This window comes from Lepidochelys olivacea, assembly GCF_965140295.1.
Source record: "Lepidochelys olivacea isolate rLepOli2 genome assembly, chromosome: 1".
NCBI lineage: Eukaryota > Metazoa > Chordata > Testudines > Cheloniidae > Lepidochelys > Lepidochelys olivacea.
The window spans coordinates 52,463,898-52,480,661 of NC_140411.1; the positions used below are offsets into that span (position 1 = coordinate 52,463,898).

General features: G+C 36.8%; 1 protein-coding gene across 2 annotated transcripts in view; it reads left to right on the forward strand.

Moving 5' to 3' along the window:
* The window catches only part of NBEA (neurobeachin), an 867,588-nt gene that overhangs the window by 792,727 nt on the left and 58,097 nt on the right, over window positions 1-16,764 (forward strand). For both annotated transcript variants that reach the window (XM_084617023.1, XM_084617024.1), the window contains one exon: window positions 14,228-14,395. In XM_084617023.1, coding sequence (XP_084473149.1) covers window positions 14,228-14,395 — 168 coding nt within the window. The remainder of the gene's footprint in view (window positions 1-14,227; window positions 14,396-16,764) is intronic.

The window sequence follows — 16,764 nt, forward strand, 5'->3', positions numbered from 1 at the left end:
CATGACGCTGTTCAGTTTCCATTCAAAAGGAATTAATTGTTTGTGCAGGGATACTGAGCTACTGTGCCAAGTACTATATTTTCTGAACGGGTTTTGCAAAAGTAACCTTCCAACTCAAATCACTACCAAGTGTACAGAATTGTCACTATGAAACACCTTAATCTGTAATGTATACTTTTTTGCATAAATAAAGTATTTTTCAATAAATTAATATACTTTCAAAGGAAAAGATATAGAGGTTTTAAGAGGAGACTGTCTCTTCTTCTCTGTTTTCAGCCATGGTATTTCACCTTCTGGGCGTCTGTCAAATTACGTTGGTGACAAAGTGGCTTGATTAGTAGTATTGATATGTGTATTTATGCTTTTTCGTAAAATTAGAATAGAATTTTAGTGGAGCATATTCAGTAGTGTTTTCCATTACCTAGATCTGTGTTTTCTCTGCATACATGATCAAAACTTGTTTATATTTTGCAAGGTTGTTCATAATAAACTGAGCTTTTTAAAGATAGTCTGACCTTTGACACACATTTTCTCCTAGAATTAAAATCTATCTTAAGTAAAAATTATTTATATTTATTTCATCTGCCTATATTGGCAAGTTTTCTTAAATATGTTAATATTTGTTCATGATAAAATTAATAATAAGATATATTTTTAACATTTTTAGAAAAAGGAAGGTATTTCATACACTATATCACAGTTCTCAACAACTTAATTACTATTTTCCTGAAATGGATCTGAATCATCAGCATATTGACATTAGCAATGCTGAAATTTAATTCCTAGAAATATATCTTTTAGGGAACAGTGCTTCTGGGATTCACATAAAAACAGCCCTCTAAAGTTCAAAAGAATAACTGAATATTAAAACGCCTACCCTATCTTATAATAAAACACTAGACATATGAAAGAGGACAGTCTTGCACTGTTAGAGAGACAGTAAATGGTATTTTCCTTCTAATGATTAGGGGTCTAGGGCAACAAAAATGATTAGGGGTCTAGAACACATGACTTATGAGGAGAGGCTGAGGGAGCTGGGATTGTTTAGCCTGCAGAAGAGAAGAATGAGGGGGGATTTGATAGCTGCTTTCAACTACCTGAAAGAGGGTTCCAAAGAGGATGGCTCTAGACTGTTCTCAATGGTAGCAGATGACAGAACGAGGAGTAATGGTCTCAAGTTGCAGTGGGGGAGGTTTAGATTGGATATTAAGAAAAACTTTTTCACTAAGAGGGTGGTGAAACACTGGAATGCGTTACCTAGGGAGGTGGTAGAATCTCCTTCCTTAGAGGTTTTTAAAGTCAGGCTTGACAAAGCCCTGGCTGGGATGATTTAACTGGGAATTGGTCCTGCTTCGAGCAGGGGGTTGGACTAGATGACCTTCAGGGGTCCCTTCCAACCCTGATATTCTATGATTCTATGATTCTAAAATATCTGACTGTGAATTTTTTGTTTTACAGACATAGTTATTTTAATATTATTTTAAAAAGTTAATAGTTACCAGAGACAATGGCAATGTATGGGTCCCAATGTTAATCTCACCGAAGTCAATAAGAGGGTTACTGTTGACTTCAATGAGAGTAGCAGCAGGTCCGTTTTCTTTTATTGCTTACTGAAATAAAATAAACAAACCACCACTTTTGGAGAAAATAATTAAACACACACACAATTCAATTCCGACATGAAATTTTAGAAATATTTTTTATTCTTTTATACTAAAGTCGGTCTCTCATTTTATGTTTAAAGGTGTAAACTTTTAAATAGGGAACACAGACAATATGTGATGAGAAACAGTTTGAATGTATGCATGATGTGCTAATCTGTGATTTCTATGCTGCCATTTTGTTTCTGCTTTTGGAAAAATACCTTAAAGGGTTCTGCCTGTAGAGGTTTTGTGCTGCGATATTTATGGTTGTTGGAGAATATAGCTGTTTGTATGAATTTAAAGTATGGTATGTATGCCATTTACAGTGCTATGCATTTAATAAAGGATTGGAGCTAAAAGTTGGAAACACCATCCAAATGTTAGGCTTGCAGAGGGAAAAAATGAACTCTGTATATTCATAGGTATGCTCAGAATACTAGATAGGCTAATTTTAGGATTCATGGATTAGTTGAATTAGGGACTTAAATTGATTGAATATTTATCAGACTCTTAAATCCAAGAATTATCCAATTCACATATCATCCTAACCTACCTATGTCCCCTGACTTTAGCAGCCTACTGTTTTTATCCAATTCTTGATGGGAGATATTTCTGGATGACCTTTATTCATCCCAACATCTCTTCCACAGTGAGTGGTTTAATAGTTGTTGAATATTAAGTCCAGTCCTCCACAAATCCATACAGTTTTTCAGATAGCAGGCCACCAGTCCTTCCTCGTCCTTATTTGGCAATAGTACGGCAGAAAATAGTCTTGGATTGCCAATGCTAATGGAGAACAATCTTTAGTGAGCCTGGGGTTTCTCAAGCCCCAGCATATATAGTTCAGTAAGCCAGAAGTAGCAGGACAGCATGTTAATGAAATTTACAAATAATGCTACATTGGGAGATGTAAGAAAAGAATAAAAAGGGGGATAGAGAAGTTTGAATAATGCAGAAAATACATTTGACATTCATCTTGAAAGGGATAAATAGATATGCAATAGGAAGAAAAAATCTGGTAAGTAGTAATGCCAAAAGGGAGTTGGGGGTGATAATGAACAGCAAATTTGATATGCAATTTCATTCAGCACCAAAAATGGCAAGTGCAATTTTGAGCCCTGTATATGGAATAGAGCATATAGATAGTCCCTTTATATGACTCTGGTGAGACTGCACCTGGAATACTGCATTCATTTCTGGGCAACTAAAAGGCAGAAGGATATTGACAAATTAGAGTGAGTTCAGAGAAGAGAAATAATGTAAATGAGGGGGGGACTATTTAAAGAGAATAAGGAGGGGTTTTTTTAAGCTAAATGTGTGTAGTGGGCTAACTGATAGCTAAGGTAGGGAAAACATCTGCAAAAATGTTATAAACACCAAGGAACTTGGAATAATAGGATTGAGCTTAGAAAGGGGAAAAAACAGATGGATTTATCAGAAAAACTTGATATTGAAATCTATTGGATTATGGAATAGATTTCTAATGCCCCATCACTTCGCATTTATAAAACTAGATTAGACAATATACAAGAAACTGTACTGTAGAAAACATTTCTGAACTGTGAGAGGAGTGGAAGGAGATGTCCTAATAGATCGTACCCATTTTTAATGTCTGATTCTACATGTATTTGGATTGTTCAGCAGATTTATTATTCAAATTGCCCATCTCTAGTCCAAAACTTTTGTCTTACAAAAATCTATCTAAAGAAAAATATAGCATTAGAGTGGTACCGTTATCTCTAAAATGAGGTGAGCTTGCCCCAAGAGCTGGAATTTGTTCAGCAGGCTTAGCAAAATGGGTACTGTACATATTTACAGGGAAGCCACAGAAATCTGGAGGCTATTTCAAGACACTGTGATCCTGATCCAGAGCCCATTGAAGTCAATGGGAGTCTTTCCATTATGTTGGATTGAGCCGTATGTGATACCACAAACCATAGTGTGGGTATTCAGTATTTTCTAGTTGACAGATATTCATGTTCATTTTGCTCACCATAGCCATATATAAATTATAATTCTATGTATGTGGACAGAAACACTTATTTACATCTTGCTTATGCATTCATAGATTGTTAAAATAAATAGAAATAAACAAATCAAGAGTTTCAGCATTACGCACAGATTTGACTTAGAGAGATGGCTCCCATCTAATCTATTGGTTAATAGGCTTTTTAGAATTGGGAAATGAGGGGTTTTTGTAGGGTTTTTTCATACTTAATAAATATGTGCACTGTGGTGGAAATGGCTGTCCATTAAAATAAATGCCATGAAACTTGTAAAAATTGGTCTAATTAGAAAGCTTGGAAAAGTGATTGTCAGGTTACTTTTAAGAGCTGTTGTGGTACATTCTAAAAGCACTCGATTTATACATCAGGGATTGTTGTACCAGTTTAATTTATCCATACATAGCTAGACTGATTACTACTGACTTACTCATGAAACATTAATAAAGCATTGTGTTCAATGCTAACATGATTATGGTCTGACCTCAGTGATGTCACAGAGGACAGAAGCAGTAAGTGTCCCTGATAACATTACCCTAATGCTGTGTTCATCAATCATAATCTACCATTTAAAAAAAAAAAACTTCCACAGATGTGCATCTGTAGTCTTACTCAGCCTCTCAATCCCAGCAGACTTCTGGGGGTTCTGAGAGCCAGAAATAGAACATATTCAGCCAGTAAGTCAGGCATGTTAAATTGAGGCAAAGAACTCTACTGTGAAACATTGAAGCAAAGCCTTTTTAGTAAGCATTCCATAGTTTAAAAACAAAAGATGTGATCTGCTGTAATTTACATTAATTATAATGATATTCTGATGGTTGAACATGCATGTATTATATTACAAATTATAGTGTTGCATAAAATGCATTTACTATAAATGACATTTTTAGAAAGACCACTCGGTTTCTGGTTTTTGTAATTCATATTTTGTTGCTCTTCTATATTTGTTATTAAGGATGAATTTTCATCCTTTCTGTAGAATGATTTATATACACAATTTTTAGCTAATATTTACATTTTTGAATCATTTCATGACTACTCAGAAGGTTGGGTAATATTTCCTGGTTAACAAACATTTAATATATAAATTGAAACCTTGGTTTTGGTAGATAGGGTGGTTGAGTGCCTATTTTTCATCTATTGATAGGAGTTGACAATGTTTTGCACTGAGTAAACACAACATGAGAAAATTTCATTTTGATGTGTTGGTGGTAATTTTTTGTTTGGTATTATTTTGTATGATTGTCAGGATTCTTACTTAACACAATATAAACACATTTAATTCAGAGCAATTTAAATCTAAATATGACAGCTGCAGTTGTACACAATTATTATTGAGAAAACACAGTTTACATAGCAAAAGAAGCCTGATTAACCTTACTATGTAGAGAACCCCATTTAGGAAACATCTTCCTGTGGAAAGAGATGACCCCAAAATATCCCAAATGCATTGAATACAATTCTACTCAACCGTTATTAGACAATCACCTTCCTTAAACAACCAATTCTTTTTCAAATTGCAATATGTTTAATGTTTTAAGGCCAGAGAAGAAGAGGTTATAATAGTAATCAAGACAGGAAATGGTTGGTGTCTGAACCTAGAGTCTTATCTGTGTTGAAGAGAGAAAAGTTTGGGTCTTAAAAACATTGACTAGGAGGAATCAGCACAATTTATGCACCATTTGGGTGTACTACCTTTTAAAAAAATAATTAAAATCTTTTTACCAAAAAGAAAAAAACATGAAGGAAAAAATGTGACTTGGCGGTAGAATGTCTCCATTTGAAGATGAAGTTTCCATCATATGTAGCAGTGCCCCAAACAAATCTAATTCCACACCTCCCTCAAATATTTGTTTCTGTGTATTTTTGAATTATGGACAGAGAACACACTGGGTAATAGCTGGTTGCCATTTAAGAATAAACATCTATAATAGTTATTAATTATTGCTGTGCTTCCTTTAGACAAAAATCATGAACATTTTATTTATTTATTTTAAAAAATGTATTTACTTGTATTTCAGGCTGGAAACATGCATGGCAGTGCCAGCCATAAAAGAACGATTATGCTGAAATGGCCCTTGAAAATTGTGTTTTATAATAATAAGCCTGACGTATCTTAAAGATATTTTATTACCAATATGTGTGTTATGTTACAATTGTTCCTGGAAATTAATGATAACACAAAAAATTCCCACACCCCATTTTCCTGACACTACTTCACATATCCTCCAGGAAACCGATACACACATCGTTGGTATTATATAAGTAGTGAATTTTCAAAAGAGAAAAGGGTAGTGGGTTTGGTAGACCAAATTAGGGAAGAAGAGTCTGTGTAGTGAATAGCGTGAGTAAAGATACAGTACAAAGAGAGGTAGAGAAACAGGGCATGAAGACTGACAGTGGAAAAAGTCAAACATAGGCCAAATCCAGATTGTAAAAGGTTGAAAGGATATCTGAGGTTTCCAAAGAATACCTCTGTTGCTTTATCACAGCCATTTCAATAATCTGTACCAAAAAGGGAAGACTGTAGTCAGGACAATAACTGGTGAAATTGTCAGCCAATAGTACATTTGTTGAGCAAGACCCTAACGTCTGCTTGTTCAAGGGAAATTGAGACCCTGCCCTCCCATAGGAGGGCATTACTAATGTCAGTCAACACTGGACCCAATACTTCCCCACTTGATTATATTATACATGAATACAGGTTGAAGTTACCACCACACAGCGTCTCTAGAACTTCACTGAGGAAAACTGGACAGAATTCTCAGAATCTAGCCTTGTATTGTCCTTTCCAGATATTGATCTGCTACCACAAAAATATCTAAATGAGCTACTTACGCAAGGGCTGACTCTTAGGGCACAGAAGTCACAAAATTCTTCACACTGATAGTGTCATGTATTTGGAATTAATCACTGCCGTACTTTTCTAACTTAAAGATAGTAGTAGTAAAGCTGAATGATATTTTTTTTGGAAAAAATAGTTTATTTGCCAAAAAATCCAGTTTCAGTTTGATCAAAATGTTTGTGTATTCAGGTCAAATTCAGCAAATGGTTTCATCTGAATAAATAAAAAAAAACGGAGAGGAGAGGTAATTCTGAAAACACCTAACAATGTTTCATTTAAAAATTTTGCTATTTTGGTTCAACACAAATTTTTGTTTCTGATTTTTCAGGTTGGTCACCAAACCAAAAAATCAATGTTTTGTCAATCTCCAATTAGTAGTAGTATTATATTACTATAATTCAAATGTATATGAGGTGTTGTAATTCAGGGACACAGATATATCCAAGGCCAATAGTGTTAGGAATTGTTTGAAAACTTACAATCCTTTGGGAACTCTAAAGTCTCAAATTCAAAATAATGAAAGAGTCAAGTCCTCACAAAACTCCCACAAGCTCTTACCACATTTAGTCATACAGCACTTTAATGGGATTTTTCACAGACTCAGTATAATAAATATGCTTGTTGAATTTTTAAAAAGCAGACAAAAGATATGAAATTCTACTTCTAAAATGAAGCTCATTTGTGCTTCATAAAATAGAGAAGTTATTAAAGAATAGTTCATACATGTGAAAATATGACCTCATCAAAACTGCCAGTGTTAGTAAGAAAAGGAGGACTTGTGGCACCTTAGAGACTAACAAATTTATTTGAGCATAAGCTTTCGTAAGCTATAGCTCACTTCATCGGATGTAAGACTTACTCTGGAATGATGAGCTGCTGAATAAGTCTTGGCCATGCAAGATAAAACTGCCCCAGGGCAACTATGAACATACACACCCAACTCATCCAGCAATGATGGGGGAGGGGAAAATATTAGAGATTGTAGTACTGTATGTCAAATATGCTTATTTGCTTATTTAAAAGTCCTTTCTTTTTTATAATTTTACTGTCCCCTTTTTAAACAGCTGCTGCTACTTTCTCAAACCCGGCCAATTCGCCTGAGATGATCACAGGCGCATTGGAACAGTTTGTATAGTGGGGATGCAGAGAGCCATTGAACAAAACTGTCAACCCTGTATATGATGGAAGCCACTTCAAGCTAGGAGTGTTGCTGCAACCCCAGCACTCCTAGTTTCAGTTTACTGTGAATAAAACAGACTCCTATTGTCACTTTTTTGTGTAAATTATTTTGTTATTAAATATGTAAGGTGCAGATACAGACACAACACAACCTTTTTGAAAAATGTAAATATGTAGAACTAGCAAATAGAAAAGAATTAGGGAAATGTGTGACTGAAATATAATTAAACACAAAAAAAGTTAAAAGAATGTTATCTATGTTTCGAAGTCAAACACTCAGCATTATGAAATGCCAGATTTATGGATGCCTGTGCAAACTTAATTTTGTCCTGTTGTGCATCCATCCTCTGCACTGAGTGAGGCAAGGGACTTGTGGAAAAAATAGTGTATTATCATACTGCCTACAAACAAGCAGACAGAATTAAAGTTGCATAGACAATCTGATTTTTTGTTGCTTTACTTTGCAGCCTAAATAACATTAGTTTAATGTATTTTTCTACGTCGCTTCTAGGATTTTTTTTTAAATGAAAGAGGTAAAAACAAAATTCTCTTGTTTAGCTACAACAACTCTCCCATCTTGCATCCTTAGCTTGATTTGAACCCTGAACTTTCTGCACTGCAGCACAGACTTCTGCAACTTGAGCTCCAGGATTAAGTACATTAGCTGGCTGCAGTAGAAGGTGGTTATCCTGTTAAAAAGAAGCTCATTTATGCTTAATATGATGTAGAAGTTATTAAAGAACAATTCATCCACATGAAAATAGTATCTCTTCAAAACTGGCATTGTCAGTAAGACCTGCTTTAGAATACTGAACTTGTGGGGTGAAATGCTGGGTTGGAGGAAGCGGGACCACCTCTCTCTCCTTTTCCCTCTCTCCAGGAGATGGGAGAGCTCCTACCCCACGTGGTGCACCAAAGGGGAGATGGGCTGTTAGGGCCATGTACTGAGTCTGTGGGGTGGTCATGGAGAGCCTGGCCCCAGTTTCTTCCCCTTCCCCCTGCTATAGCTGATCTGGCTACTACGGTTTGTGGTGGTGGGGCTGCTGTGACTGGTTTGACAGAAACACAAGCACAGCAGTTCAGAATGTTTGTATTCAGTTTCTTATTTTGCAGGCTGCCACCATTTTCCTGAGGAACGCAAATGAGAGAAGACAAGTGATGATTTTCCAAAGTTTCTCAGTAAAATGTGAACAAAATTTCTTAGGACAGACAAAAGACAATTCTCTAGCTCAGGAACAGTCCCCCTGCTGAATATTAACCCACGGCAGGTTAGGGACTTGTTAGGTTAAGAAAGGGTGGTTAGGCTTTAATGTCGCCACTTCTTATGCTTGTGGCAGATATCCAGCGCAGGTACTCCATACGGCACACATACAGTTATCAGATAAAACTAATTGGTAAAAGATTTAAAGGAGGCATCCTTTAAAGGAGCAGAGAAAAGGAGGCTTGGGTCTCCTTTGATTGGTACATCAGGGAAAATAAGAATGGCCATTTTGGGTCAGATCAATGGGCCATCTAGCCCAGTATTCTGTCTTCCAACAGTGGCCAATCATTTTTGTTGTCCGTCTCTGTACCTTTTCCAATTCTAATATATCTTTTTTGAGATGGGGTGACTGGAACTGCATGCAGTATTCAAGGTGTGGGTGCACCATGAATTTATATAGTGGCATTATGATATTTTATGCCTTATTATCTATCTCTTTCCTAATGGTTCCTAATATTGCATTAGCTTTTTTTGCTGCACATTGAGTGGATGTTTTCAGAGGACTATCCACAATGACTCCAAGATCTGTTTCTTGAGCGGTAACGGCTAATTTAGATCCCATCATTTTGTATGTATAGTTGGGATTATGTTTCCTAATGTGACTTACTTTGCATTTACCAACATTGAATTTCATCTGCCATGTTCTTCACCAGTCACCCAGTTTTGTGAGATCCAGTTGTAACTCTTTGCAATCTGTTTTGGATTTAGCTATTTTGAGTAATTTTGTATTGTCTTCAAATTTTTCCACCTCACTGTTTACCCCCTTTTCCAGATCATTTATGAATATGTTAAACAGCACCGGACCCAGTACAGATACTTGGGGGACACCACTATTTACCTCTCTCCATTCTGAAAACTGACTATTTATTCCTACCCTTTGTTTCCTATCTTTACACCAGTTACCAATTCATGAGAGGACCTTCCTCTTATCCCATGACATTTTACCTTGCTTAAGAGCCTTTTGTGAGAGACCTTGTCAAAGGCTTTCTGAAAGTCCCAGTACACTGTATCTACTGGATCACCCTTGTCCACATGCTTGTTGACCCCCTCAAAGAATTCTAGTAGATTGGTGAAGCATGATTTCCCTTTACAAAAACCATGTTGACTCTTCACCCAAAAAATTGTGTTAATCTATGTGTCTGATAATTCTGTTCTTTACGATAGTTTCAACCATTTGCCTGGTACTGAAGTGAGGTTTACTGGCCTGTAAATGCCAGAATCACCTCTGGAGCCTTTTTAAAAAATCTGTGTCATATTAGCTATCCTCCAATCATCTGATACAGAGGATGATTTAGATGATAGGTTACATACCACAATTGGTAGTTCTGCAATTTCATATTTTAGTTCCTTCAGAACATTTGGGTGAATACCATCTAGTCCTAGTGACTTATTACTGTTTCTTTTGTCATTTTTTCTAAAACCTCCTCTATTGACACCTTAATCTTGGACAGTTCTTCATATTTGTCACCTAAAAGAAATGGCTCAGATGTGGAAATCTCCCTCACCCTCTGCAGTGAAGACCGATGCAAAGAAGTCATTTAGTTTCTCGCAATGGCCTTATCTTCCCTGAGTGCTCCTTTAGCACCTCTATCATCCAGTGGTCCCAGTGATTCTGTGGCAGGCTTCCTGCTTCTGATGTACTTAAATTCAAACACCCCTCTTTTATAGCCCCCTTAACCCTCATAAGGGAGGGGAGTGGTGGCAGGGTCCCAGCAGCAGGATGAGTGGGACGAGGATTGGAAAGACGGCGGGCTGACAGCAGCCCCTTGAGTATATAGAAATGTATGTGGAATTACCTGCACTGTACACTTTTATCTGCTGAGTATTGGCAGGTTTTTAAGAATAAATTTGTGGCCTGATTAAAACCACATCTGGTGCTTCCTGTCCCTTTTCCGGCATTGCCAGACAAAGGAAAATGTTTAGCAACCTAAATATAGGGGGTTGCTGCCAGCTCCCCCTATAATTAGTGATTAACTGAAAACCTGATTTAAGTGTTAATTAACAAATTATGTTGATGCTGGTTTTATTTTCAAGAAATTAAAGATGATTATAGGTTTATTAGAAGTGCTAATTTAAGAGCCTAATTCCTTTACTTTAAACTCCAGATAAGTAAATATCTTCACTTTTAAAGCTAGCCAGACACATTCTGCCAGATAATGACACAATTCATTGAATTGCAGCTATATATCAAAAAATTGTTTAATGTGGCCATACTAATGTGGCATTTTGATAAGCTGGGCCTAAAACTATTATGTTCTTGCCCTGTATATGGAATAATGAAAAGGCTGAAGCAGGAACAAAACATACAGTGAAAAAATGCTATCCTCAAAACATTTACAGATTATCAGCATAAATCAGTGCAGCATTTAACATATGCAACAGCCTTATCGCGATGGTTTATATTTCTAACTGCTCTAGAGCTCCATATCTAGGTTTGGGCAGAGCAAGAGAAAGAGAATGTATAGTGCCAACATAGAGCACAACAGTCATCATGAAACAGATGTGCTTGCTTGAATAAAAGAACCACAACCTTTGTCATACCACTAATAATCTTATTTGCCATGTCCTGTAGAGCTCCAGGCCTAACAAGCAGTTGCTTCAGATCAATGGGTCTCCAACACCCAAGCACCCAGGATTGCTTGACCTGGATCAGGGCTATCACATTGCACAAAAGGTTCCCGAGCACCAAATGACAGTTAGCAGCTATGTTTGTTCAAACCATGGCCAATTCTAGCATCAACCACTCTTTCACATATAGACTTGTTGAGCTTTTTTGTATGACTTTCACTTTCCTTTTGCATTTAACCTATGTTTTGGCAGTTTTGGTATTGGATAACAATTTCATAAGACTATGTCCATTAACATTCTTGGCAAGGACAAGCCAATGGCCTTTACGGGGAGCTACAGTAGTGAATGTAGATCACATATGTATCAAAGAAGAATGGTTATGAACTGGATCATCAGATCCAAATCTCCAAAAACTTCCCAGTTCTGGATTTTGTGGCTCAGGCATAGGGTTGCCAATTTTTGTTGGATGTATTCCTGGAGGTTTCATCACATGACTTAATTTTTAATTCCTGGAGACTCCAGGGCAATCCTGGAGGGTTGGCAACCGTACTCAGGCATGTTCTTATAAGATGGGCCTGAAACAGAACACTTGATCTGAATTTTTTAGAAGTTTGCATCTGTATCCAAACTTAACCTTCTTCTTTGAGTTCTATGTGTATTCCACACGTAGGTGCGTGTGCGTGCCATGTATGCAAGTCCGGAAATTCTAGCAAGCAGTGACGGTTGGCCTGCACATGCACAGTAATTCACCTCATGCTCCAGACCAAGGGCATAAAAGGCAATGCAGGCCAACGCCTCTCCAGTTCCTTCTTACCGCCGTATGGCCTGAGTCAGAATCCCTACATCCACACGTTTCTCCAGCTTTTACTATTATTACTCTGTAAACAAATTTGTAAATAGTTTATAGTACATATTAGCATAGTTAAAGTTTTAGTATAATTGATATAGGTGGTTTTTCTCCCCTTACCGGGGACTTGGGCATTCTGCCAGCAATGCCCAGTCAACTTACTATGTAAACCACAAAGGATTCAGAGGCCTCTGTTTTCAGCCACCTCTGCTGCCATGCACTCTTCCCATTCCCAGCCACTTGCTAAGGGCTGCTTTTTGATGTCGTGGTCAAGATCCACCCACCACTGTTGGTGCCATCCAATCTACCCACATTATTCTGTGGGATGCCTTGTAGGTTTTGCACATAATTGGGATGCCTTGTAGGTTTTGCACATAATTTGACTCCATAATGACAGACAGTTGGGTCTTATAAATTATCCATCAGGATACTACATAGAGTTTCTTTCCCTCCATCCATCATGCAAACTTCCTTCCTGGATCCCCTTCAGGGATCACTGTCATAAGGTGATTCTTCGCCAGGAGACAGACTCCGTTCTCGTGTGAGTGGCAATAGAGTGAATGCCACCTCAATATCAAGGAAGAGGTTTCTATTCCCCTTACTTCTTGGTCCCCCAAAAGGACGGAGACCCCTTCTGTACCTTCAACAACTGAACATTTTATTCTAAAGTCAAAGTTCAGGATGGTTACACTCGTATTGAGGAAACCGAACTATAACTCCAAGGAGGCACCCTGACAGGATATCCAAATTTATTTAGTTGAATACAATTTTCCCTCAAAAAATAATTTTATTGGAAAATTTTCGCCCAGTCCTAGTAACTGGTATAGAAAATCCATTAAAGTAACCTTTAATGCTTACATACATACTAAGAACCTGTAGAGGAGAACTGTATATATTTTGCAGATAATAGCCTGTGGGCAAGCAAGATAAGTGGTTTCTAGTGGAAGGAAGTTAAGGGCAGTGACATCTAAAGGTAGAAAGAAAAGGAGTACTTGTGACACCTTAGAGACTAACCAATTTATTTGAGCATAAGCTTTCGTGAGCTACAGCTCACTTCATCAGATGCATATCGTGGAAACTGCAGCCTAATAAATTGGTTAGTCTCTAAGGTGCCACAAGTACTCCTTTTCTTTTTGCGAATACAGACTAACACGGCTGTTACTCTGAAACCTATCTAAAGGTAGGTAGATCTTCCCCTTCTCTGAGCCTTTCAAAGCTCCCAATGCAGGCAGTGACATCTAAAGGTAGGTAGATCTTTCTCTGTAATGGAGAGGCCAAGCTCAACCTTTATTGCTATCATCACTTCTATGGCTGCAGTTTAGTACCTTCTCCTCACCACTTGTGTTACACAGGGGGGTTAGACAAACATTGGCCCTTTCTCAGTGAGCCACAACCCCCGGTTGGAGTTCAAAAACATCTTATTTTCTCTATACAGCTGTTTAAAACTAATACTGTATTCCTGTCTTTTCCATTTTGGATTTAAAATTAATTAGAGCTGGTTGGAAAATGAGCAGCAGATCAGGATATTTTTGCTCATTTCCCCCATTTTTCATCAATTTTTAGACAGATTGGGCAATAAATTTATCGGACAGCTCTAGAATTAATTAAAACAATCATAGTTAGCCAAATCCTGTTTTTGAAAAGGAAATTAACAACTGAACAAAATAAGAGTAATGCCCTTTAATTTTTTTCACAATATAATTAGTTGAGTGGTTATTTAATGTTTGTTTGAAGGACTTCAGATATATACTGTAAGTATGAACAAGAATTGTAGTGCTGTACAGTACAGTTCCTTTAGGCAATAAGAAAAGTGAAGACAGAATTTAAGCATGTAAATATGAGAAACAGTATTTGTCCCCTGACTTTGAATTTCATTTCCAGGCGCTGGAAAGTGAGTTTGTATCATGCCAACTTCATCAGTGGATTGACCTTATATTTGGCTACAAGCAACGAGGACCAGAAGCAGTGCGTGCACTCAATGTTTTCCACTACCTAACGTATGAAGGCTCTGTGAATCTGGACAGTATCACTGATCCTGTCCTCAGGGAGGTAAGCATTTACTATCATTTCATTCTAAAAACTGCCGTCATCTCCCAGGCATCATTAATGTATCATCTTTTTTTAGTTTAAAAAAAAACTTTTTGGTTTGATTTTATTGACTTTATTCAGAACTTGGGATACGAGGTGATTCCAAAAAGGGAAAGTCAAGTATGTTTAAAAGTCAAAGAGGTCTAGATGCTGGGCAGTATTTTCTTTGCTAGGAAGCACTGTCATATATAATACAATTAATACGCACTCCATTTATTATAGTGCAAGTTATGTTCTACAAAATGAACCATCTTTACAATTAGCATCTGATAGATACACTTAGTAAAACTGGAAAGCTGAAATAAAAAGATTACTTTGCATTGTGGTCATGAGTCAGAGGAAAACATGTAACATTTCCAGATAATGCAATACCAATTATGTGCATCAATAGAATCATACTTTACAGGCTGACAAATAGAATTAGTTCAAATTACTGTAGTTTTTCTTTCTGTAATGTGCAATCAAATGTTACCATTAAAGGAGGTTTTTAGGTTTAATTTTTTGTGTGTGTTGGGTTGTTTTGTGGGATTTTTTGTGCGGGTGTTTTGTTCAAATATGTTTACACTAGCCATCTGGGCAGAATCATGTTGCTATCCTCATATATGTTTTATTTACAGTCAACGTGCTTGTTTTTAGTAAAATTATTAAGAATTATTTCTATAGATACCATTCATGCATTGGATAAAATGATTAAAAATTAGGTGAAAAGTGTGAAGATACAACAGCTGCTAGATGAGTGCTGCTGTGATGAAGCTATACACACAATCGTCCATTCCCCCAGATATCTACCATCTGTTGTATGCAAAACAGTAATAATTTATACACTACCGGGCTTTGGAATTGTTTTTTTCTGGGGAGGGGGGAGGGAGGAGGATGAGTTTTGTTTTGTTTTGTGGTTTTTTGTTTCTTGGAGGAGTGTTTTGTTTGGCGCTTTTTTTGTTTTAATTTTGAAGACAGAAAACTAGTAGATTGTGAAAAAGAAACAGCTATCAAAGAAACATTTGGATTCAGTGAGGCTAATTTTTTATTTTGGAATAATGCATTTTAATGTCTTTTTACCATTTAGATTGCTAACCAAAAATAGAGAGACTAAAAAAATCTGATCATTAGATTCTTAGGGCTAGAATTTCAGAAGGTGTATTTTAAGGTTCAGATCCTGCAAACATTTATTCTAATACCCCATTTTAAGCATTTGATGAGACCCATTGATTCCAATGGGACTACTCAAGTGCTTAAAATTAAGTACGTGCATAATGGTTTGCAGGTTCCAGAGACTTAGAGCATAATTAGAGGCAATAAAATGCAGATTTGCATGCACAAAATAACAATAATTTTTGAAAGTATAAGTGAGGTGCTTATGCAATGAAAGCAAAGGAGTGCTATACCTAGTAGTTCAATACGACTAGTAACTTTGCAATAATAGAGGTAATGCAATACTTAAGGCCCTGATTTGCATGGACAGACCTCCGTGTCTGACTTCAAGGGCCTCTCCTCAAAGGGTGGCTTGTAGGATTGAGGTCAGTGTGCTTTGCTTAACATCTTGTGACATGATGAGCATCTTCAGCTCTCTTGTGAGCTTAGTTACATGCACAACTTATTGTCAGGATTTTTTTAAAAAATCAGGGAGATGTTTTTGTGCTCCCACATGCACGTCTAACCTATGCCCCCTTAGTCATTAACATATATGTCTCTTCTTTCTCATGCTTCCCTTTGCATTCTAAACAACTTCTCACAGCTCCATTTTCTTCTTCATTCCACACACACGAAGAAAATTTATTTTTAGCTTATTTTTAGTGATACTGAGAGAAAAATGTTCAATTTAAAATAGAAAAGAAATCTGAATCCCCTTCATTTCCTCATAAATAGTTTGTCATACCTAGACACATAATATACTTGTTCCCCTGAAAGACTTCAAACACTAATCCTGCTCTGTGTTCTTTGCAAAATAAAAATACCTTCTTGTTCATTTTTTGTCCATATGTGATCACACATACAAGATCATATGGATTTATACAGGCAGATTTGGAGTCTTTTCAGATTTATTTGAACTATAATTATAAATGGTATATAGGTTTCAGAGTAGCAGCCGTGTTAGTCTGTATTCGCAAAAAAAGAAAAGGAGGACTTGTGGCACCTTAGAGACTAACCAATTTATTTGAGCATAAGCTTTTGTGAACTACAGCTCACTTCATCAGATGCATTCAGTGGAAAATACAGCAGGGAGATTTATATACACAAAGAACATGAAACAATGGGTGTTACCATACACACTGTAACCAGAGTGATCACTTAAGGTGAGCTATTACCAGCAGGAGAGCTGGGGGTGGGGT